Source organism: Oryctolagus cuniculus, chromosome 17 (genome assembly GCF_051225735.1).
Source record: "Oryctolagus cuniculus isolate XC-2025 breed Fujian yellow rabbit chromosome 17, ASM5122573v1, whole genome shotgun sequence".
Classification (NCBI taxonomy): domain Eukaryota; kingdom Metazoa; phylum Chordata; class Mammalia; order Lagomorpha; family Leporidae; genus Oryctolagus; species Oryctolagus cuniculus.
In genome coordinates, this window is record NC_142883.1 from 31,038,026 (window position 1) to 31,063,008 (window position 24,983).

General features: G+C 43.4%; 1 protein-coding gene across 24 annotated transcripts in view; it reads right to left on the reverse strand.

Moving 5' to 3' along the window:
* Window positions 1-24,983, reverse strand: part of MMD (monocyte to macrophage differentiation associated) — a 101,062-nt gene that overhangs the window by 40,916 nt on the left and 35,163 nt on the right. For 2 of the 24 annotated variants that reach the window (XM_089316982.1, XM_089316979.1), the window contains 2 exons: window positions 16,983-17,214; window positions 16,592-16,870 (listed from right to left, as the gene is read on the reverse strand). The exons of 19 other annotated variants lie outside the window; for them this stretch is intronic. In XM_089316982.1, coding sequence (XP_089173108.1) covers window positions 17,029-17,214 — 186 coding nt within the window. In that variant the 3' untranslated portion in view covers window positions 16,592-16,870; window positions 16,983-17,028. Of the gene's footprint in view, window positions 1-16,591; window positions 17,215-24,983 lie in introns of those variants that run through there. 3 more of the 24 variants (XR_016223602.1, XM_089316990.1, XM_089316987.1) reach the window with 3 other exon arrangements.

The window sequence follows — 24,983 nt, forward strand, 5'->3', positions numbered from 1 at the left end:
CCTTATCAGTAATTAAATGTAAGAAAATTAAACATTCCATTCAAAAGACAGAGTTGGCAGAATGAATAAAAAAGAAAAACACAAGATACAACTCTATGCTGTGTACAAGAGGCACCTCTATATTCCAAGATATAAAAGTTAAAAATACAGGAAAATACATATACCATGCAGAGTAATAGAAAGGGAGCTCAAGTGGCTAATCTAATGTTAAAGTAGATTTTTAAGAAACAAATGCAACTTCAGGCTGCATTCACAAATGTAAAAAGTCCATAGGAAGAGGGGAGAGGCATGCCAATCCTAGACTCCTGTTCTCTGGAAGAAACTCTGCATTTTTGAGATGCACATGGACAAACTTGGAGCCTCCAGAGAAAAGTGACAAAGATGATAAACAGGAATGGAAATAATATCAGGTAACTAACACTTTAAAGATATGTAATCTAAGAGACAGAAAATTTTTGATTGGTTGGATAGGGGCAGAAAGTATTTAAAGGGCTTCCACAAAAAGCTGGTAAATTTTATCTAGATCCCCAAGACGAAGGTAGAACAGATGGGTACAAGTAACAGAGAGACACATCTTGGCTCACTGGAAGTACACTTGTAAATGAAAGAAGTGCATGTTCCTAGAACTGTTTAAAAGGTTTTCATCAGAAATACTCCAGATAGGAATTGGGTGAGGAGGTAGAGTGGAGGGTGTTAAGTTAACACTTCCCCGCTGGAGTCACTCAGCAAAAATGGTTTCTAACTACATAGCTAACATTTCTCTCCTGTAGTTTCTTTGCTTTCAAGTGAAATTACCTTTATAATAGTTATTTTTCTTTCTTTTCTGTTTTCATTATTTGTTAACTGGCAATTGTACCACTTAGGGTCCAGGTGCAGACTTCAGAAACCACTCCAGCTGATTTTAAATACAAAGAGTTTATTACCATGTTTTAGGTGGATTACTAATGGTTGGAAAAGTTCAAGGATCCAATTCCTGGTTACATTTGGAAACAACTCCCCTTCCCTAACATACCCTGCCTGCTAAGGAGCAGGAGGGGATAGACTGGGTCAGACCTTAGTGAATTGGTAAGGTATGCCTAACCCAAGTTTCATTATTGCAAAATGGGGATAATCATACCTATCATGACTACTGAATGAAGGCTTCTGTGCAGGTCCAGTGAGATAAAGTATGAGAGTGCTCTGAAGTAATCTCTAACCATGTTGTTTTTCTGTTAGTACCAAATAGATAGTAATCATCCAATAAATGCTTCTTGAATTTAATTGAATAAAGTAGAATGGTTGACTGGACACACAAATATTGAGGTGAGAATAAATGTGCAATAATGTTGTTCAGGCCGGCGCCGCGGCTCACTAGGCTAATCCTCCACCTAGCGGCGCTGGCACACCGGGTTCCAGTCCCGGTCGGGGCGCCGGATTCTGTCCCGGTTGCCCCTCTTCCAGGCCAGCTCTCTGCTGTGGCCAGGGAGTGCAGTGGAGGATGGCCCAAGTGCTTGGGCCCTGCACCCCATGGGAGACCAGGAAAAGCACCTGGCTCCTGGCTCCTGCAGGAGCAGCGCGCCGGCCGCGGCGGCCATTGGAGGGTGAACCAACGGCAAAGGAAGACCTTTCTCTCTGTCTCTCTCTCTCACTGTCCACTCTGCCTGTCAAAAAATTAAAAAAAAAAAGATTTATTAAAAAAAATAATGTTGTTCAAATGACTTCCTAACTATGTTCCCATTGGGAGATGTCTTTTGACTATAAATGGGAAATAGGATTGATGGATGGAGGGGACTCAAATATGGATGGATAGGAAAACAGGCAAAGAAGCTTAGAACCCATAAAATACCAAGGATAAGCACTTTGGAGTCAGATGTGGGTTTGAGTCCTGGCTCTCTACCATTTCCTAGCTAGTTATTTGATTCTGGGTAAGCAGTGTGTGTGTGTATGTGTCTGCGTGCGCCTGCGTACACACACTCAAGTATGTGTGTTTGTCAGTAATGTGCCTGGTACCACTAATAAAAAGATACTTAGACTTTTAAGTAACTCTTCTTTTTTCACTTTTTTATGAGTCCTAGCTCCTTAGACAACCAGTTATTAGATGATCTTCAATCTTTTCTCATCATTTTCACAGGAGCTAGAAAATGCAGGCAGAAAAGCTAGCTTCCTAGGTCCACACAAGGACTCCCAGGTATAGGGCTTGGTCAGGATGGATTATTTCTGGGAGGTGAGAGGCCAATGTTTATTGTAACCATGGACAAGAAACAAGATTAATGTCAACAGTTGGGCTCAGACCCTGAGGCTGCATTAGTGGGAGGCAACAGACAGAATGTGAAGGAAACAGTGCAAGGAGGAAGACAGAAAAGTGCATAGGATGTAGCTGTGCCTGTGCAGGGGTCCCTAGAACAGCTGGTATATGGGGTCACTCTTGTGCCCTATTTTCTCCGTCTTTACAGCCATCCTTTAGCCATTATCTTGATCCATTTGATTAACTATTTGGGTCATTGCAGTGGTTTCAAACTGTGTTTCACAGAGATACATCCAAATTTCTTCCAAAATTTGATGCAGTTTTTAAGAACCATATCCCAGTCATTTTCTAGGCTGTTGGGAAGTAAGAAAGAGGCTTAGTAGGTCACTCCTCGGGATCCTTACTCCTATTTTAGCCAGATCAACAGCTTCATTTTCATTTCTTTTAACTATTGTGACTTCTCTTATAATTGATTCTATTAATTTCTGCTTCAACATTTGCCTTTACTTTTGTTCATTCCAACTTTGTCAAAGGCATCTCTGACCTTTGCTACTCTTCCTTCCTGCACTCTACTGTAAATAATTCATGCTAAATGCCTTCTTCATTAAGTGACCCCCTCCCTGCTCCAGAGTATCTGTTGACCTTTTGTCATGGGTCAAAGCCTCAGCCAAGTCTCAATCAGAATGAGAAGATTAAGATGATACCTCAAACTACTCAGGGTCCTTAGTGCATGGCAGACATCTGATAAGCAAATAATAATTTACTGCATTTGTTCTTTGAGTGAACCTTTGCATCCCAAGTCCTGCAACAACACTTTATACTTAAGAATAGTACCTTACTAATTGAATGAGACATTGTTTATTCACAGCATGTTTCCTTGTGGCCAGCTAAACTTTCAATCTGGAGAAATGGTCTGATGTTTAGGAAACAACTTTAGTTTCCATCTCCTGTCTAGAAAATACCTACCCCTGGTGAACCTACAACTAACCCTTATAACTATTGGCATGACTTAACCGAATCCTTCGTTATTACACCTGGCTCTTAGTGCCCCCTTGTGGCCATCTGTTGCATGCAAAAGTTACCAAGATGAGCATGATCGCTTTCATTTTGTAGGTTGAGAGAAATATTATGCTAGGCATTTTTCATAGATTAACTCATTTATCATCACCACTGAATCCCTGGAGATAGATAATATTAGTTTAGTAACTTGTTCTAGCCGACATATCTAATAGGTGGTAGGATAGGGATTTGAATCCAGGCTGGTTCGACAAGAGCTTGTGCTTTTAACTTCTCTGTTATATACAAAGAGATATTATGCTCAGTCAATAAAGATTAAGACATGGGACTTCTAGAATGATTTCATAACAAGTTCAGTTGATGTCTCCCGACCAACATAACAGCAATTGGCTGGGAGAGAATTATATAAAATGTATATCGTTTAAAGTCTCTGGAAAATGTCCCTGAAACAAAGAAGGAACATGAGGAACATTAATTCAAGAAAATGTATAATAACAACACTATCAAGAGCCTGCAGCACTTGAGTCATGATTTACTCCAGCAGCCCCCTGTTATGGAAAACCTGCCCAGGTCATGTGCAACAAAAACACAGGGCCCCTTTCTTCCCAGATCCCGGGCTGAGGCTACGATCTCCCTCCTGCACAATTCTCAGGTTTCAGAAGTTCTGTTCCAGATAGATACGCCAGAAAGACCATGCTTCATACAGCTACCACTTGTGGGGTGGACACTATACTCCAGGAACAGCAAGATGAGAATACTGGGAGGCTCATTTCTAACACCCCAGCTCATTTGCAAGGCAGACGTTCCATGCTGGGAGAGGGAAGAGGACAAGACAAGGGTCTTCACGTTCCCCGTCCGATACCCACTCACACAGCTAGGATATCACTCTGGAAAAACAGAGAGTGGTGGCACAGGGGTTCTGCAACTCCGGAGAGGCAGGCCACAAAAAAGACAAGCCCCACCGCTCTTGCTGAGAAGACTGACTTTATGTGGGAAGAAGAATGGGGAGTCCCATCTGTAAGGGAGTTGTTGGAAATGATGGTAATCTTAGTGGACAGCAGTTAGTATCCGCGTGAGATAAACAATCAGAGAGAACCAAGGACAGGGGCAGAGAAGAAGTCTTCTGTGATCATGGCCAACTCAGGGTCAGGCTGTGTTATCCTGGACTGGCTCAGGACAGTCGGAGCAAGATGTGGGGCAGACTTGAAAGCATTCCTGCAGTCACTCACAGACCCATAAATACAGGGTGGGAACTTGATTGGCACAAAAGGCTTAAGCACAACTTCTGATCGAAAACTGGCTTTCTGACTCAGGAGTGACTCCTAGAAAGCTTGGCTTAGGAATAAAATTAGAGATCCCTGGAAGTTAGGACTATATTCATGCCCAAAGCTGCACGTGGTTAGAGATAATCAGAGAGGGAACCATCAAGTTACAAGTTCCTTGCTGAACATGCGACAAAAATAGTAAGCTCCCTGAGCCATGATAACAGTCTTCACATCGCACACACCATTTCTGACAGTACAGGGTAAAAAGAACCCTAACAGGCTAAAGCCAAAATGTGGAAATAACCTGAATATCCAACAATGGATGAATCTTTGACTGACTAATGGCATATACTGGCTCAGGAGCAGCCCCCATCTAGTTAGGCTAAAAGACACAAACAATAGGGGCAAAAAACTGAGCAGGGACATTAGAGGCTGTATCCTGTAGGTGAAATAGACTTTGCAGAATTACTTTGGCCCAGCTGCTGAACGCACAAATGACCAAGGAAACAACAATCCCCAAGGAATCCGTGTCCAGAGTTGCTATATTATCTAAAATATTCATTTTCCAGGAAAAACTGGAGACATTCAAAGAAATAGGGCAATGTAACCCATGCATAAGGAAAGAAAGGCAGAACTTGCTGCTGAGAGAGTCCGGATATTGTGCTTAGCAAAGACTTTGAGGTCACTATTATGAATGTGATGAAAACATCTCATTAATACAGAGTATGAGAGGAAGGAAGGGCCAAGTAGAAATTCTGAAGTCAAAAGTACAATAATTAAGTAGATAATTTACTACAAGGACTCAAGAACAGATTTGAATTGACAGAAGAAAAAATTAAGCAAATTTAAAGACAGATTGAGCAATCTGGCAAACAGGAAAAAGAATTAAGAAAAAAAAATGACAGAGACTCAGAGACAGGCAGGATACCAACATACATGTAATGAGAGCACCAGAAGAAGAAAAAAGAGCAGAAAAAAAATCACTGAAAACTTTCTAAACTGGATGAAACATTAATCTACACATTCAAGAAGCTCAATGAACTCCAAGTAGTGTAAGCAAAAAGAGACCTACAGTCAGCCATAGGCCAAACACCAAAAGACAAAATTTTGAAAGCAGCAGGAGAAAGACACCTGTCAATACAAAAGAAACACAGGAAGACCAACAGCTAACTTCTCAGCAGAAGCAATGGAGGCCAGAACTGGCACTCTTGTTTCTGGAATACGTTTACCAATTACTAAAAAGGTAAATAAGCTGTTATATAACATGGTAATTCTACTCCTAACACTATACTCAAATGAAAACTTCTGTTTATACAAAAATGTACATAAATGTTCATGGCAGCATTATACATAAATATAAAAGCCAAAATGTGGAAATAATCTGAATATCCAACAATGGATGAATAAACAAAATGTGTTTAATCCATACAATGGAATAGTAGTTGACACTTTAAAGCGACAAAGGACTAATATATGCCACAACATGTGTCAACAGTAAAAACATGCTAAGTGAAAGAAACCAGTGACAGAGACCATACATTGGATAAATCTATTTATATGAACTGCTCAGAATATGCAAATCTGTGGAGACAGCAGATTAGTGGTTGCATAGGATTGGGATTGGCTAGGAAAGGAAAATTACTGCAAATAGGGAACTTGTTTTGGGGAGGGTGAAAATGTTCTGAATTAGATTGTGGTAATGGTATATTCACTGGAAATATACTGAAAGCCACTAAAAAATAAATTATTAGTGGGTGAATTGTATGGCATTTGGATCCTATCTCGATAAAGTTTTTTTTTTTTTTTTTTTTTAAGAGGAATTAGGATCCTTGCCCTTCAGAAGTTTCTATGTACAATGAGCCTTCAGTAGTCTCTGTGGAGTAGACTAGAAACCTAAGCAGAATTTACAGCATAATGTCTCTGGGTAAAAGCATTAGAGTTCTAAGTGTCTGGTAAACTTCAGAATGCAATCCTTGGACTTTCAGTAAACTATCTGTGCTGCCTGTGGTAGGGGCCAGTTTAGAGAAAGAGATGGTGTGGAGGGTTGGGAGTGAGGGGAAGGGCTTAGATGGAACAGCTGCAGGGCAGATGCTGGCCAGACAGTACTGCTTACACTGGGGAATAAGGCACGCTCTTTTAGTTTGTGTCCATGTGACTTCCCAATATGCAGTTGGCTGTGTAAGTGTCAGGATCAAAGGAGCATTACTACAGCAATAGAATTAAATGAGATAACCCAGGAAAACAGAAAAGGGAGGCAAGAATGAAACCTGATTCATTCTAACATGGATAGTTCAGGTAGAGGGGAAGCTTTAGGGTCCCAACTGGAATCTGATGGCACACTGAAACTAGACAAGAGAACAGGTTTATAAATGGACCATGTACAAATGTGTGGGCAAGGCTTAGGGAAGCAAAGGGTAGCACACTACCCCCAGAGCCAGCCACAATTGGAGCTTTACTATTCTCAGGGCCAGAGAAAGGAGCAGTTCCGGAACCCTGAGAGGCAAAAGGCCCCAGTAGGAGTTGCAGCTTCTTGATAAAGTGACACTGTCAGTCCATAGCAAACCAGCTGGGCTGCAGCTAGGACATAGGTAAGCCATCCTCACTCTCAGCATCCCACTGGTTTGGACCCAATGGGAGATCGGATGGCAAATGAGCCAGATAATGCATGCGTCTACCTCCCTAGGCAAAGAGCAGGGTGGAGAAGGCCAGAGAGTTGATTTGTGTGCATAAAGATGTCCAACATGGGCTCTGAGAATAAGATTCCAGAGAGGCAGAAGTAAAACATGGAGGGAGAGAAAGGAGGCTCTGGGTAAGTTCTGGAGTCGAAAGGCCCAAGACCCAGGGAGCTCTGATAACCCAGGGGCAGGAGTAGATGGATGTCTCAGCTTACGAAAGGAGAGGGAAATTTCTCCCCTCCTTTGCTTTTTTGTTCCATCTGAACTTCAATGGATTGGAAGATGCCTACCTACATAAATGAATGTGGATTTTTTTTTTTTTTTTTTTTTTTTTTTTAGTCTACAGATTCAGTGCTAGTCTCTTCCATAAACACCTTCGTGGACATACCCCAAAATAATATTCAGTCATAGATCTGAGGGCTAGCATTTCAACATGGATTCTGGAGGGACACAAACATTCCCACCATAGCAGAGGGCACACAGTTACCTTGAATTTCAGTTAAGGCAAAGAGGTACAGGAAATACTTGGAAGTGTTTGAGGATATAGGTGAGCTTGCTGATCACTTAGCAGGTTCTTGGTGGCAGAGTGGCAGGGGTTTCAATGGAGGGAAGAAGGGAGGATTGATTAAATGAGAAGATGTATAGGTATGTTTTTAAAAAAACACCAGCATAGTTGTTTGTTCGGTAAATAATATAACAAAACTTACTGATGACCTACATATACGTTATATATTGTATAATCTCCTCCCATTCCTTAATAAAATACCTACAGAGAATCCCACTGGCCTCTGATTTTTTTATTTTTTACTTTTCAAGCATTTTAAATGGCTGGCTCTATTCTTTCAGATGTCTTGGGCCCTCCTTGGTGGTTTGTGGCTTTGATTCTGTTTAGCTCAGCTGGAAAACAAACCATTAAGAAATGCACTTGGGCCTCACTCTGTGCCCAGAAGAGACAAACAATATCTATTTCATTAGCACACTAGGGCCTGGAGAGAGGTGAGAATTCTCTGGGAACAAAAGTACGGGAGGACTTAACAGAAATGTCAGCCAAGCCCTACAAATTCCATTTTGCTTCTTTCCTGACCTCATCTGAATCAGAGGCTGAACTAGATAAGGCTCTGGTTAAGATGGCTGAAATTGATATTCAGATTAAAGGTAATGTGAGAAGGACTTTCTCTCTCGGGTGGAGAAGGGTTTTGTGGGGGGGGAAAAACAGCAGGCAAATCAAAGGAAATGTTGAGGCTCCCAAAGAGAACGAGAATAGGAGAGGGTGATAGAGAAAATGGATTAAATGAACAGAAGAAAGGCTGCACTTGTCTACACAAGTCTGGCTCGCCCATAGATCAAGTCGGAACCAGAGCCTGCCATCTGCCGCCCTGAATACATGACAACAAGACACCTGTGATGACCCAGCTTCCAGTCAGCTTAGCAGTGGCATTTGTGGGGATCAGAGGGATCTGGCTCATCCCCAAGAGACACTTAGAGCCATTCACTGCCGCCTTGTTTACATATATTATTACATGAACAAATTCAGTGAAATAATATATCCAGCCTGTCCTAACACATAGGAAGGCTATTATAAAAACACAGTGAAAACACAGTGAATCAACCCACATTGCTGGAAGTAATTGTTTTTCTTGCTCCTACAAATTCTAAAATGATAATTCTTATAGTATTGAAATTTTATTCTTGCTATTTTTGACTTGTAAAATCACTCCCTTCGCATGGGACGGAGTTCTGTTTGAAGGGCACCTTCTTCTCTTTGTCCCCTATTCTACGGGTTTAGTGAGGGACACAGCCTCACCTAGAAGATGGTCTCCAGGCAATAATGGTAATTTTCTTTCTTGCTGGGGTAAATGGGTCACTTTCCCAGCAACTCTGTGAGACAGGTATAAGTGTCTGGCTGTTATGCAGGAGGGACTTGAAGCTCTGCTACTTCCAGAACCTACTTTATTAGTATGAAATTCTTCTGAATTTAAAACTTTGTTTAACTTCTTCCTTGTCTTTGGTGAAGCATACGTCACTGTCACCTTGATTAGCCTCCTGATAAGGCAGTGGAAGCCTTTGAAATGGTTACCTACACCTGAGTCACTGTGCTCAAACACAGGAGGCACGTGGTTGTGAATGACAAGTGGGAATTCATGCCTGCCTTATTTTTCCTGAAAATGGATCATTTTGGTGAAAATCAAGCTTCAGCTACAGGAATCTGTTCTTCAGTTTCTTCTCATTCCCGCTGTCTCTCTGGGAATCTCACTTATGCTTGGGGCTTTAACTGCTAACTACATGCTGGTGACTTCCAATAACTGCTGTTAATTATAGTTCAATATCTTTTCTGAATCCAGAACCACAGATATCCAGCTACCTACGACGCATCTTCTGGGACTTCCAAAGCGACCTTGAACTCAATATATCCCAAAATGAACTCATCCTGTCTTCTCCTTATAGTCCCCGTCTACCTGGACACTCAGAGGAGGAAGCTGGGAGTTTTCAGACGTTTCCCCTCCCTCTCTCTTGACAGATCCCATAGATCCCCAAGTGCTGTCAAGGAGAGGTTCTCAGAGTGAGTTCTCCAGACCAGCAACAACAGCATCTGAAAATTAGGTAGAAATAAAAATGCCTGATCCCACCCTGGTTCCCCTAAGATGAAATCTCTGGGAGCAGGACCCAGCAACCTCTGTTTTAATGCAGGTTTTGTGATTCTAATTTGTGCTCTAAATTAACCTCCTTTAACATCACTCCATCCCATGCCTATAGATCCTGTTTTAAGACACACTTTCATCATCATCCATCTGTGACTATTCCCTAACCAGCGCACCTTTCTCCACTCTATCCTATTTCCTACCAGAATGTTCTCTAAAATGAAAATCTAATCTTTTCTCTGTCCTGTGAAAAATTCTTCACTGTTCCTTCAAAGTTTAGGCAGCAGTGTCCAACAGAAATATAATGTAGGCCATTAGAAAATTAAAATAAAAAGAAACAAGTGAAATTGACTTTAATGATAAATAGTATTGAATCTAATACATCTATCATTTCAACCTGTCATTAAAAGTCATTAATGAGATACTTAAAATTAGTTTTTGCATGGGAGCCTTTGAACTCTGAAAGTCTTGTGTATATTTTTATGCATACAAAACATTCAGGATGTGAAATTTCCACTGGGACAATTTTATTTGTATTGAGATTTCATAAAACGGCCAGTTGAGTTGAAAGAGTAGGTACACTTTTCCAAGTTGTTCCAACGTAAATTGAATACCAGTTTTTCTATTTAAAGTGCTTAAAATTCCACAGTCACACTAGCCTCATTTTAAATGCTTTATAGTCACATGTGGCAAGTGGCTCCCATATTAGCATGAGCTTATTGAAAAAATTCTAACTCACAGCATGGCTTACAAGCGCCTCCATTCCGTAGGTTCTCTCCAAGTCCTCCAGACTTACCTGCATCTTCATCCCTAGTTGTGCTTGAGGGTTCAGTTACATGGAAGTGAATTGCCTTAGATATTTCATGGCATTTCTGGCAGCCAGACCTTTTCCCATGATACCTCATCTCTCTCAGTTGCTCTTTCTTCTGTGTCCGTGTTCACCTGGCAATAACTCAGATTTTAGACTTAGCCCGAGGGGCACCGCTTCTTTAACCTTCCTACTTCTGCTACCAAGGACTGACCACTTCTTTTGAGCCAAAGCGAACTCCATGACTGTAAGACTCACGCGTTTGTGTATCACTTACTTGCTCACATGTCTCCTCTCATTAGAGAATAAACTTCTAAAATGCCGTGGTATTCACCCTTTTAAGCCCTGTGCCCTAAAACAGCACCTGACAGTAATTGATGCTTAGCAAATATGTGCTAAATGAATAAACCATATCCAAACTTGTACTGTTTTCACTATGAGAGACCCAAAGGGCAGAGGTCTGTTAACTCTGAAGAATCAAATGCTGCTGTGATTGTCCTATCCTGGCAACTTCCCCTAACTTCTGGGATGCCCCGCCATTCCTTCCTTCTCCGAAGATGGTAAGGCACACGTTTCAGTGTACTCCATGTAAAGGATTTAGAAACAGAAGACTTGCAGTTCTGGTGACTGCTGTCATTCCCTGATTTGCCTAGGCTGTGTCCCCTAACCTCGCAGAATCTTGGTTTTCTCATGTATAAAGTGGAGATCATAAGACTGTCCTCAAGAGGATGTAATCCAGTGTACCAAGGGCTGCAAAATGCTTGGTAATCTGTGAAGAGTTAGGCAAATCTCTGTTCTTATTTAATCTCAGAAGGTGAGCAATACAGACTGGAAGAGAGGGATCAGCTCCTTCCTGCCAGAGCGCACATGGTCTAAGGAGGTGTATGAAGACTGAGCTAGGACACGGATGAGATCCCTGCTCATGGAAGGCATTAGCTGCCCTACTATACTGTTTTCCTCATCACACTGTGTCCCTAAAGGGACATGTTGCACTCATTGGTTCTGGTTTGTTACCCAATTACCACATCTGGCTCTTTGGTCCTCTCAAGTTCTGTTTCCATATAGGCTACTGGAAAAAAGGTCTCTGGAGTTGCAAGGTTGGACTAAAAGACAGGAACAACATGGTCAAATCTTTGGGCCTTGGGATAAACATCATCATGCAAGTGTTCAGAATCCTTGCTGAGCTAGGCTACCCTCCAATCACCTCCATCTCCCAGCAGGAAGATTAGAGGGTTGAAATGAAAGAAAGCAGATGGTGATGCCCCTGAGAAGGGCCTTCCTCCCCAGAGTCAGCTTCACAGGGTGTGGGATGATAATATTCCCAGAGAAGTGTGTGTATTCAAAAGTAGAGGAATCCCACCCCAGGTATGGTGCAGGTGTTCCCTATACCTCTGTGGCCAGACAGCAAAAGGCAGAGGCTGTTATGTGAGAGGCTGAAGCAGCCATATTCCCGAGCTCCACAGTTGTGTGAGAGATTCTAAATTTCCCAGTGTCTCCAAGAAGGACATGGGTAGACAAGCAGCTGGTGGATCCTGATGGTGTCTGGTAACCACAGCACGGGTTAACCACACCTGAGCCTCAGGCCAAGGCCAGCACAATGGGGTTACACCCAGGCATCAGATGCCTCCTGCACCTACTCAAACACACGTGTAGAGTTTTTAGATCTAAGAAAGAGGGGGTTGGGAAGGAGACAGACCTGAACTGAAGAAGCAGAGTTATGGAAACCTGGAATTGACTTGACCCAGTCAGGAGGGAGAATGTATGCTTTTATGGAGGTGAAGCCAAGTTCCAGAAAATAAGGCAGTAGAAATAAATGCATTTCTGGTACTGGGACACTACCCTCTCTATGAATAGCTGTGTAACTGGATCCCTGCTAGATTGTAAGTTCCTTGCTGGCAGGTTTTGTGACTTAGGCATGCCTGCTTCCCCCAAGCCCAGGGTTTGCACATCAGAAGGCCACCTGAGGAGTTTATGAACTTGTGGAAATGAGCCTAGCAGGAGGCAGTATGTTCTGGCACCCCTCGGGCTCCGTCCTTGCTTCTCCATTGCTTAGCTGCTGTCACAGCTCAAGAAGCAGGCAAGCATTCTTTCATTCACCCACCCAGAAGACAGGAAACAGTCTTCAGACTACCTGACCTGCCGTGAGAGCTACCGATGTGAGTGGCAAGGGGGAACAGTAAAATGGGGCCTTGGACTTGTATGTTTTTTTTTTTTCTGGTTTTTAGTTTTTAATTTTTTCTAAACTCCTTTCCTATCCATCACTGCACTTCAGCTTCGCAGCCACAGCAAAGGAGAAGGGGAGCAGATGGTGTTAATTCTATTGTATAGGTGAAGAGAAAGACATGTTCAGATTTAACCAAAGAGACTCAAAAATTTTGTAGTAGAGATGGAGTTTAAAAGAAAAAAAAACTCTCAGGACTCTGCTTCCTATTTTTAGGTAGAGAGGCATCAGAATGTATGTGTGGGTTAAAAGTACAAGCAGCCAATGGAAAGAGGGCCTACTGGCCAGAGCTAGTGCAATTTGAGCAATGGAATAAATCAAGTAGTGTTGGATTATACTCCAAAGTAGCAAATAAATGTCCATGAGTCTATGCTGATAGAAATGATCAAATAAATAGGTAAATGAGGAAGAATGGCCAAATATCCCTGGAGAATTTCAAGTAATTCCTGGAGCTGCTCCAGGCTCGAGGAAGTGAAATACAATTTCCCACCCCCTAAGTGTGGGCTGCGCATACTGACTTCCTTCCAAAGAGCACAGTGTGGAAACAGGAACCAAATGAAAAACTCTACAGTGGACAAACATGACCTCAGCCAGGCGAGCAGGGTCAACCTCAACAGCAGTAAGTCATGTGGAGAGTATGTTCTGCTGGTGTGATGCGACAAGAATGTCACAGTCTTCCTCTCAAAAACCCACCCCCTGAGACTAACCATGAGAAAAACACCAAATCCCAGTTAAAGGGGTACTTCTGCCAAACACCTGACCAGTGCTCCTCCAGACTATTAAGGTCACAAAGGAAGGAAAGTCTGAGACATTGCTAGAGATAAGAGGAGCCCAAAGAGACCTGACTACCAAATGTGGTATCCTGGATGGATTAAAAAACAACATTAGGGGAAACTAAGGATATATGAATAAAGCATGGATTTTAATTAATACTAATGTATCAATATTGGCTTATTAGTTATGACTAATACATACCTTCCCCATGTAAGATGTTAATAACTGGGGAGATTAGATATGGGGCATATGGAACTCTAGAAATCTAAAAATTTAAAACAAAAAAATTATAAATAACTTCTAAAAATATTTGCACAATGCAAAAAAGTACAGTCAATCTACTGTCAGCTTTGGAGTCGCTATACAACTCTTTATTCTGCTTTCCCATGAGTCTGTGGGGCTTACAGTCAACTTTAATTAAATTAGTGCAGAGAAAGGGTTCCCACGTCCCTGACATGAATACTCATATGCAGCCCCTCCCATGCATGGTTGATCCTGTTTTTCACGCTGTTATTTCCAGAAGTTTTATTTTCCTAGGTCAATAAGCCTATGAATATCATTTTGGCCACTATTCTGGTGTACCTAGCACTTGAATACTTACTGAATCATCCAGTTTATTTTCAGAGTCCAGAAAAAAGTGGGAGATTGGGAATCTGAATGCCTTTGAGGATCACCTAATTGTACACCTCTGACTTGACTTTTCTTGTTCTTTATTTCTTTATCCATACAACAGAGATAATGATGGTCCCTGGGGTAGTACACAGCTAAACGGTGTATGGTCTGTGAAAGCTTTCTGTGACCTACAAAGGGCTGTGAGGTTTTATTTTGGAATGCCTTGGTCTTTTGGGAGACCAAGATTTCCTGCATATTTCCCCTTTTTAGTACCCCCTGGCTTATTCACTCAGTTCAGTTCTGTAGAATTTTATCATGCGTCATTAATACATGAAGAAATGTCTTAGCTTGGTAAAGACATCCCTGGAAATGTAAGAAGAGGGAGAAACTTGGGCTTGTCAAAATTCTCAGGGGAAGAGCTGCATGTGGCTAAATGGACACTCTGTCCAGTGTAGGAAAGACATGTGTCAGTTACAATGCACTTGGTTGTTGGGAACTGCATACCCAAATCAAAGTAGCCAAACAAGTTTTTGGCTCAGCAAACTGAAAGATCCAGAATTAGGTAGGTGTCAGGGTTCAGTGAAACACTGGTTTAGCCACAGCATCAAGGACTCCATTTTTCTTTTTTTCTGCTGTGTTACTTAGTGATGGCTTCATCCTAAAACTAACTAATGGTAGCTTTGGAATGGCTACCATTTAGAAGCAGGGCTCTCAGCTTCCTGTTCTTGGGGTGTGGTGGGCAATGCCCTGCAAAACTGACACTGCAACCCATGACCTTGACCGCCCTACTGTAATTAGCCATCTCATACCCTCCAGTCTCTCTCTCCCATTCACTCCCCCCAAGACTTATTTATTTGAAAGGCAGAATTACAGAGAGGCAGAGGCAGAGAGAGAGGTCTTCCATCCGCTGGTTCACTCCCTAGATGGCCACAACAGCCAGAGCTGAGCCGATCCAAAGCCAGAAGCCAGGAGCTTCTTCCCGGTCTCCTATGTGGGTGCAGAGGCCTAAGCTCTTGGGCCATCCTCTCCTTTTCCAGGCCGTAGTAGAGAGCTGGATCATAAGTGGAGCAGCCGGGACTTGAACCGGCACCCATATGGGATGTCGGCATTTACTCGCTACACCACAGCACCAGCTCCCAGTCTCTTCCTAGTCCCTAACTCTTCATGATTTCCTTCACCAATTGAAATATTACTTTTTATTTTATAGTTATTTGTTTTTATGTTTACTTGTGTAAGGTCCACTTGTCCTCTGGATTACAAGAATCATGAGGTCAAGTCTTCCATCTTGTTTCATGGCTGCTCTGTAATGGACCACCTAAGGAAGAGGATGCCACTCCTTAACCACAGGAGGGAGCCTGCGAGGAGTGGTCCTGCCCGCCATCCTTTGTCCATGTTGCTCCCTGCCTAGTGACTGATGCTGCCAATCAGGCTTATGCTGGAGCGAGAAGATCACAGGTGTTTCATTGAGAGGGGTCTTTCTAATGGGTGGCAAAACAGGAGTGGAGACCAGAGGAGCCTGGAAGACAAAACTGCTCGGAGACTGTTCCTGAAGTAAGGAGGAAAAGCAGTGGTGATGGCAACGCTGGTGGCCAACTGGGAGAAACACAAGATGGTGTGAGGTGCACGATTCAGAAGCAGATCTGACCAGGGGTGGACACAGCGGAGCTCCCTCAGTCCACGCTGCTGAGCACACTAACCAGCTTTCACATGGCAACACTCCAAGGGCCTTGCAAGTTAGTAAGAACAGTTCCTCTCAGTGTAAGTGCTCTTTATAACTCACAGAAACATGTTTCTAGGTATTATCTCCTTCCCCTGTCACGGTCGCTCCATGGGTTGGCTAGATTATGCCTCTTCTGCAAGTGCAGAAGGAGTGCCTCGAAGCAAAACACCACACAGTCGAGAGGGGAAGCTCCATGTGCTGTTCCCCTCCTGAAGTTCATTTTGCCTCCCTGCAGCTGGACAATGTGCCAACGTGTCCTGAGATGGAAATACATTTAGAACACCAGAGGGCAAGCGTTTTTTTTTTTTTTTTTGTCTTTTTTTTTTCTTTGTATTATTTTTCTGTTTCTAGTAGAGTTGCTGAGTACTTTTGTATACCTGTGATTTTCCATAATAAAATGTTTTGTTTTGTTTTGTTTTTTAATTTAAAAGAGGAGAGTTGAATTGCCTGTCAGCAGACATCAAGGCAAGGTCAGGTCCCAAGGAATTCAGGTACTGCAAGGTTTGGGCTGAAACACTTTAAGATTTGACTTTAAAAACGAAGATGGAACATTTGGGAATAAGGAATAAGGAAAATCATATGCATGCTCCAGCAGCTAAAAAAAAGAAAAGAAAAGAAAAAAGACACAAAGGAATGATTTGTTCCCTCTGGGTTTTACATTCTCTTGCCAGATCCTTTAATTATGCTTCTATTCTTTTTTCTCAAATTTAATTTTCCCCCAGACTTAAATAAAGAACAGATGATGCTTCATAGAAGACTTGGTAAAGTGGCCTTTCATGAGTTGCTTCTGCCTGCGTGCAGGTCCTGGCTTGATCTCGGTTCACTGTGTGAGCTGGGGGAAGTTACTCACTTGCTATGAGATTCAGTCTTTACAGTTGTAACACAGGATTTAGAGCATTTACCACTGGGTGGTTCCTGGAAAAAGTGAAAAGGCAGGGTGATAGCCATGAAAATACTAGGAAAAATTCCAAAGACGGATGTCTTAGGCTGGGATACCTGATATCATTACAGCACTTCTCAGAATCACCTGAGCTCTGGAGCTACTGCTGTCAAGGGTCCTTTGCTGCCTGGCATTAAAGATGACAGGGCCTCGGTGATCTGTGTGGCTGGGAAGAGACCTCAGTTCTTCTGGATCCTGTGTCCTCCAAGATGTCTTCTGGTTGATTTGGTTGGTTTGAGTCAGACTTCATCTCATGTGGTGTTACCAAGTTGCTCTGATCCACCAGGAAAGAGAGTGCTTTGGGAAAGCCACGGTGAGTCTTTGATTAAGGGGGGGGGGGGGGGACATTTCAAAGACCAGATTATCTCTATGTGAATCATTCTAAATTTAACACTGCAAGTCAAAATAAGAAGCATTTACCTAATGTAAATGTTGCAAAGTGCTCAGCCTGCACTTTGCAAGATGAAAGGAGAGGCGGCCCAGGTAGATGTTTTGGGTGTTGGGAGGAAGGTCACCTGGAGTTAAGTCTGGCTCTAAATTTCTCTCTTTGTTGTCACTTTCAGAGACTTAGTGTAAATGCTGATGGCACATCTGGCAGCTTGACCTTCCAGTTTCTCATGTTTTGAACAATGAATGATGCCACTGACCATCAGGTTTTCCTTCAACCATTCATTCATGCATGCACTCAGTAGGCAAGTTCCAAGTGGTTCCTACACGTCAAGAATTTTTTAAAGATCAGGAGTACAGACATTAGAAATGGTCTGTGATCTTGAGGTCTACTGTATGAAACAGATGAGTAAAATACAGCATGATTCCTGACTATCCTTAATGGAATGTTCTAGAAGAATGGGAATGAGTCCTAAGTCCGGGGTGGGGGGGCAGCAAAGACTTTTAAGAGGAGGTGACACTTAAACTTGGACTTTAAGGATAAGTAGGAGTTTTCAGTGTTGATGGACAGTGGTGCAGGTAGAGCAGGGAAGGCATTCTAGGAAGAGAGCACAGCATGTATAATGCATGGAGTCACTAACCCAGTGGGGTGTTTGAGCCATAGCAAGCAGTCTGGCTATGTAGTGGCAAGAGATGAGTCCAGACAGATAACCTCCAGACTCAGGAGGGAACCACTTCAGGGAATTGAATGGGATTCTCATTTGAAGAAGAATTCTCAGGTAGAAAAATGGAGAACAGATGAGAGGTGTATGAGATTGAAGGAAGGGGCTGGTAGCAAAGAGAACTGTTCTGAGCTGTCATAGTAAACCATCTGAGAATAGGTAAGTGTCTTAGCCAAGGCGGTGCCTGTGGAGATAGTGAGGGTTAGAGAGAGAGAGAGAGAGAGAGAGAAAGAGAGAGAGATCTGAGCAGAGGAGGCAAGGGACAAAAGGGGGACCATGCAATGTGAAGGGTGGATGTGAGGGAGGGAGGGGTCTAGAACAACTCCCAGGTGTCTGGCTTACGTGATTGTGTGGATCCTTCTGTTGTTGGCTTACAGAAGAGGAGAAACAAGTTTTAGAGCATTTGTTTAGCTTTGAAAATATTGACTTTGAGGTGGGTATGATGGAATACCTATGTATAAATTGCCAGAACACAAATGAACTTACAGATCTGGAAGTCAGGAGAGAGCTTGAGAGCACAGACTCTCACCACAGATGTCAGTGGTAGAGCACGAGAGAGTGGATAGGGACAGAAAATAAGAACTGAGGTTGACTCCAGGAAACACCAGTATTTAAGACTGAGTAGAGTTGAAGGAACCCGTTAAGACTGATAAAGAGAGGCCAGAGATACGTGGGGGAAATAAGAGGGCAGTCATGTCAGGGAGGCCAGGGGTGAGGGGAGATCTAAGAATAAAGTGTTGAGTCCCTTGGGGAGGAAAAACATGATGAAAGCTAAAAGCTAAAAATGGGGAGTGAGGCGAGATGGTTGGTGGAGGAGATCTAACCAGCTGATGCACTGAGGAAGAGCCTTAGTTGGAGTCAGGGCTGCCTTTCACTAGTATGGGATGAGAAGAGTTAAGGACAGAGCAATCTGCTTATACTCCTTTGCCCTAATTTCTATCCAAAGGTTGTTTCACATTCATCAGAGCAACTCTGATGAAGAAATAATTGAGAATGGAATTCAGCATGTATTGATTGTCAGGTCCTGTGCTAGATACTTTATGTAAATAATCTCACTGCAGCTCTTTAAGGCTGATAGCATAATTGTCCCTTGATGAGGACATCCAGGCTCAACATGGCCAAGTCATGGGTCTCCTTCTTCTCCACTGGTATCTAGGCCACAATCCCTAAGACAGAAATGTGACAAGCCTTTTAGTCTTCACTGGCTCAAGTTCCTAACACTGACTCAAGGTAGACTTGGGCCAGATGTAGGATGCTGTTTCTGTCACCTAGGCAACCATGTGAACAGAGTTAAAGTCATGGGTAGAAGAGAGAGAAGCCATTGCAGAGGATCCTTTCTCTCACAGGAGCAGAAGGCAGCCATGGGGGAGGGACAGGTGTACAGGAGGGAAGGAAGGTCAGCCAGGATGACTTCAGCTCCCTCCAGGATCCCACCGCCCCCAACAGATTAGATAATTCAAGGCTCTGAAAAATATGCAGGTTCACTTTTATCTTTAAGACTTGTGATCATTTTAATTTATTAATTTTAATTCATTTGAGAGAGATGCATGCATTGGTTCACTGCCTAAATGCCCGCAGGGGTCAGAGGCCAAAGCTGGGAACTGGGAACACAATCCAGGACCCCCATGTAGGTGTCAGGAACCCCATTACTTGAGCCATCACTGCTGCCTCCCAGGAGCTGCACTGGCAGGAAACTGGAGCTAGGAATTTAATGAAACATTGCGATATGGAATGTGGGCATCCCAAGTGGTGGCTTAACTGCTGCACAAAGACCTGCTCATTAGCGATCTGTTTTTTTTTTTTTCTTCTTAACATTTTCACTGTGTTTCCTACTCTGTAAGGTCAATGGTCTTAATATTAAAATCTATATGTTACTGATAAACTGATGCTAAGGAACATGCCTGAATCTTCTTAAGCCAGGACTCAATTCAGTATTCTGAATCCAAATGCTGACATGGTTCTAATACCTGAGTATGGGTAATTTCACAAGAAATCTTACCATGAAAAACAACCCCACACATGCACCTGTGAACCTCATAGTGGCTTACAAAACCCTATGTACTTTACCTTTCAGTGCTCCTCTGAAAGAAAAAATTGGTCAGGACTTTTAAATAATTTGTGATACTTGTTAAAGATGGTGAGGATTGTTTTTCAGCAGAACTAGTGCAATGGAGTTTTGTTTTTTTTTGACAGGCAGAGTGGACAGTGAGAGAGAGAGAGACAGAAAGGTCTTCCTTTTGCTATTGGTTCACCCTCCAATGACTGCTGCGGCCGGTGCACCACGCTGATCTGAAGGCAGGAGCCAGGTGCTTCTCCTGGTCTCCCCTGCGGGTGCAGGGCCCAAGCACTTGAGCCATCCTCCACTGCACTCCCGGGCCACAGCAGAGAGCTGGCCTGGAAGAGGGGCAACCGGGACAGAATCCGGCGCCCCGACCGGGACTAGAACCCGGTGTGCCGGCACCGCAAGGCGCAGGATTAGCCTAGTGAGCCGCGGCACCCGCACAATGGATTTTTGTAGTAGGAGAGATTAAACTCTAAAATCAACAAGGGCAAATGGAGAGGTGTAGCCAAGCAGAAGAGTGGGGATTAGTGGTTAGGAAATTACTAAGAAGTACCATCAGGGCCAGGGAGATGCTGGCTGAAGGCAGCCAGGGTTAATATCAAGAGTGAGACAAGGAATTGGATTGGATATCAAAGGTGGGGAAGTTTTGCTAAAATGACCCAGTAGGATACTTGGTAAAATGAGACTAAATGGGACTAGGCAGAATGAGGACTCAGAAGAGTGAGACTCAACTGACATCAAAGGAGAGAGTCCTTGTCACCACCTTGACCTCATCCCCAAGACTGTTCTCCCTTAGCGCCAAATCCTCATGTTGGCCGCTCTCTGCACCTGGTCTCTCTCCAGCTCAGACCTTCGCACTTCCTGTGGCCTCTGCCTGAAGGCCTTTCCCAGCAGGCAGCCAGGTGGCCATGTCCTTGGCCTCTAAGGTCTTAACTCCAATACCCCTCCCTGACTGCTACCCATCCCTACCCTCAGCATTTCCCACGCCTCTGTCCTGGTTGATTTTTCTCCCAGGCACTTATCACCACTGAACATATTTTGATTTTCTTCCATATTTTGTTAGTTATCTTCTTCTTCCTCCCTCAACCCTTATCCCCAAGTGTGTCCCATGAGGCAGGAACTTATGTCTGCTTGTTCACTGCCTTAACATCAGCACCTGGAACAGCATCTGCCACACAGGAGGGCTCACAAGTAAACTGCCTGGATGACAGTCTCTATAAACATATTCAGATCTTGATTATTTAAATCAATAAGAAAGGATAACAATCCACCATGATGGATGATCCATCCAACCAATTCTTGATGCTCTTTACTATGTTCTGTTTCAGTTTTAATACAGTACCTTGCCATTAGTACGGATGAACTATGAAATATTTGCCTTCCATAAGAATTTTAAAGGAGGCAAAGGAAAGGGAGTCCCAGAAACAAGACAAACCCATCCACATGCACACAAAATTGTCGTCCTCACTCCCCAAAATGATATGAAGATACTCTTTAAAGTTCATGGTAAATGGAATTAAAATGTTTCTTTTGTTGTAAAGTCTTTAAATATCCATGCATAATTTTCTCATAATGTGCATTTTCCAGGAACTTTCTGAAGACCCCATGCATGCATGTACTTCAAAAACTGTTTGCATTTGGGTTGGGCATCTGGTCTAGTGGTTAAGATGCTGCTTGGGATGCCCACATCCATATCAGAGTGCCTGAGTTCAATTCTGGCTGTGGCTCCCAATTCCAGCTTCTTGCTAATGTGCACCCTGGGAGACAGCAGGTGATGGCTCAGACACTTGGGTCTCTGTTACCCACATGGAAAATTTAAACTGAATTCTGAGCTTCTGACTTCTTCTTGGCCCAGCCATGGCTGTTGTAGGCATCTGGGGAGTAAAACAGCAGATGGGAGATTCTCTCTCTCTCTCTTCTCTCTCTCTGTTTGCCTTTCAAATAAATGGGAAAAAACATGGAACCAACATAAACCTTTTATAATTCCATTTTCCAGGAACATTTTGCATTATCCTTACACATGGATCAATACGTATATAAAACATGAAGAATGGGCTGGGACCTTCACAAGAACTCAGTCAATACTTCTCATTCTTTCTCCTTCCACCGTTCCAATGCAGCATTCTCCCAAGCGCACTCCATGCTCTTTCGTTTGCCCAAATATCCTTTTCCCCATTTTCTGTCTTTACATGCTGCCTCCTCACTTCTTGTTCCCCTGGCAATTCCTCATTCACCCTTTAAGCCTCAGCTGAAATACTGCTTTTGCAGTGAGGACTTCTAACTTCCCTGGGCAATTAATTCCCTCCTCCTCCAACAGTAGCATCCAGTACAAACACTGCATGATTATAGTTAATTTGTTCCTGCGTTCTTCTCCCCAGGAGACTACAGGTTCCTGAGGGGCACAGAGCTAGCTAATTCAGTACTGCATCCCAAGCCAGTACTCCAGGCATGAACACTGTAAGACTAGGATGAATGATGGAGGGACCATAGGCATCCTGACACTGTAAACAAGGCAGCAAAACACCTTAGCCCAGGCAGGTGTTTATCGTTCATCATCCCCTGCCTGGGAGAATAAGCAAACCCTACTTTTGGTGAACCTGACACACTTAACAAATGTGCAGCTGAAGTAGAGGTTGATTCATTCCTACACGAGGGTTATTTCCTTGAGGACAGAGTTCACATGTTCCTTTAAATAATGAGCTGCTTTGGAGCTCTCAAAAGTAAAAGCAAATTTTGAGACAGGTAACCCCAACTCAGACTGGCAAAGGCACAAATGGATTGCATGAAGCAGTACACCTATGCTGAGAGCTAGGAATATCAGCATCACTCTGTCCTTGCCTGTGCACCCTGTTGCACTCAGTGGCCACAGGCATCTGTCTGTACAGTGCCAACAGAGATCAACAAAAACTCACAAGGCGTCAAATCCAGAGTGGTGGAGTGGGGTCAGGGGATCCTCTAGCCTGCACAACAGGCAGGAATTTGATCCTTTATATTTGTTTCCATTGTAGTATCCCCAGTGCCTAGATCAGCTCCTGGCACATAGTTGATATTCAGTAAACCTTGCATGAATAAGCAATCCACTGGGAAACAAACAGGTGAAGACACTGTAGAACTGTGGTTGGAAGGAATTCTTTCATAAGCCACCAAGGGGATAGAGGGAGTAAGTTAACCCTGAAGAGGCAAGCTCAGGTAACAGTGCAAGGGGGTCAGCTTGCTGTCCAGTTTGGTAGAGGGTAGGTCAAGGTAACTGAAGGCTTTCTGCTGCCACCTGGGCACAGAACTGCCTCCGCTTGCTCCTTTCCTACCCTTTCTTCATGAGCACGCAGCCTCTTGACTACAAAAGCATTGAATATTTAAAGAATAGTTGTTTAAAAGGACCCAAAATTATTAGAAAGCCTGGGAAGTCCACACGCCTCAGTTTAGCCTTGGCCATCATTTGATCCAAGACCATTTGTAAAAGCTACAAAATGCACACAAAGATTTAAGCATAATACTCCTATGGGGTATAACTATGGTTTTTAAATTGCACAAATTGGTCCTATATGACAGAAACACTGTAATAGTCACCTAGAGCCAACTATATGCCAGACATCTTGGGTATTTTTTTAATCCCTATGACTGTACTAAGAAGGAGGTAGTATACCCCTTTTGCAGATAGGAAGTGAAGCTCAAAGGTAATACATTAACTAGTCTATTCTCACCCAGCCAATGTGTTAGAGGCTGACTGCATACCAGCTTGACACATGACTCACAAATGGGAGTCAGAAAACACTGGTGCGATCTGAAGAGAAGCAAATCCCTTTGGTGAAAAAGTTTCCCTGGTCGTTTGAGCGACTGCCGCAGCAGGTGTATTGAGTGTGGCTAAAAGAGGACAGCAAAGGACCTGTCTCCCAGGAGACAGGCTAAGCCTCCAAAGGACCTGTCTCCCGGGAGACAGGGTAAGCCTCCAAAACATATTCCCCCAGCCCCCTTAAGCCTGGCTGCCCTATTCTGACACAATGACTTCTGACTGCGGCAGAGGCCTGAGTGATAATGAGCTATGTGGCAGGATGAGAAAGCGCTCTGCAGTGCTGAGCAGGCCCCCGGACGGGAATAGCTCATCTCCCCTTGCAAAGCGGCTGAAGTGCAGTGGCACTGTTTCTTAGAAAAATAACATTGCAGGGATGTAGGTGGGAATGGCACAGAATGTAAGAACATATTGGCACTGTCTTTTTAAAATAGCAAAAGCAGAAGAAAGACATGAATGCTAGCATTCTAACCTTGTTAAAATTTAAAACAAAAACTCCTCAGGTCCACTTGGGAACCCTCCTTTGCTTCAGAAGCAGGGGCGTGAACCAGCTTCTTTGAGGTCAGTTTCATTGGGAGATTTTCCTATCCCACTTTCCATCTAATTGTCACACGAGGAGAGGAGACAATCCAAAGCTGGCGAGGAGAAGAGTAGAGGTTTGCAAGTTTTTTCTTTATTTTATCTATTTGAGAGTGACAAAGAGCGAGCTCTCATGGCTGGTTTACTTCCCAAATAACTGCAATAGCTGGGGCTGGGCCAAGCTGAAACCGAGAGCCAGGAACTCCTTCCAGGTTTCACAAAAAGGGTGGCAGGGGTCCAACTACTTGAGCCATCACCTCTGGCCTACCAGGGTCAGCATGAGTAGGAAGCTAAGAATCAGCAGTGGAGCTGGGACTCGAACACAGGCACTCAGATGTGGAAGGTGGGTGTCCCAAGTGGTGTATTAGCCACTAGGCCAGACACCTGCCCCAAGTTTTATTTTTTAAAAGTCTCCCTTTGATTAAATCATGAAGAACCCTTTGGCACAGGAATTATACTCTTGAGAATAACAGACTCTAGGCTGCCTGGATTCTGCAGCGCTCTGCCACTCACCTTGGACAACTAAATTCATCATCCATGTTTGTTTCCTC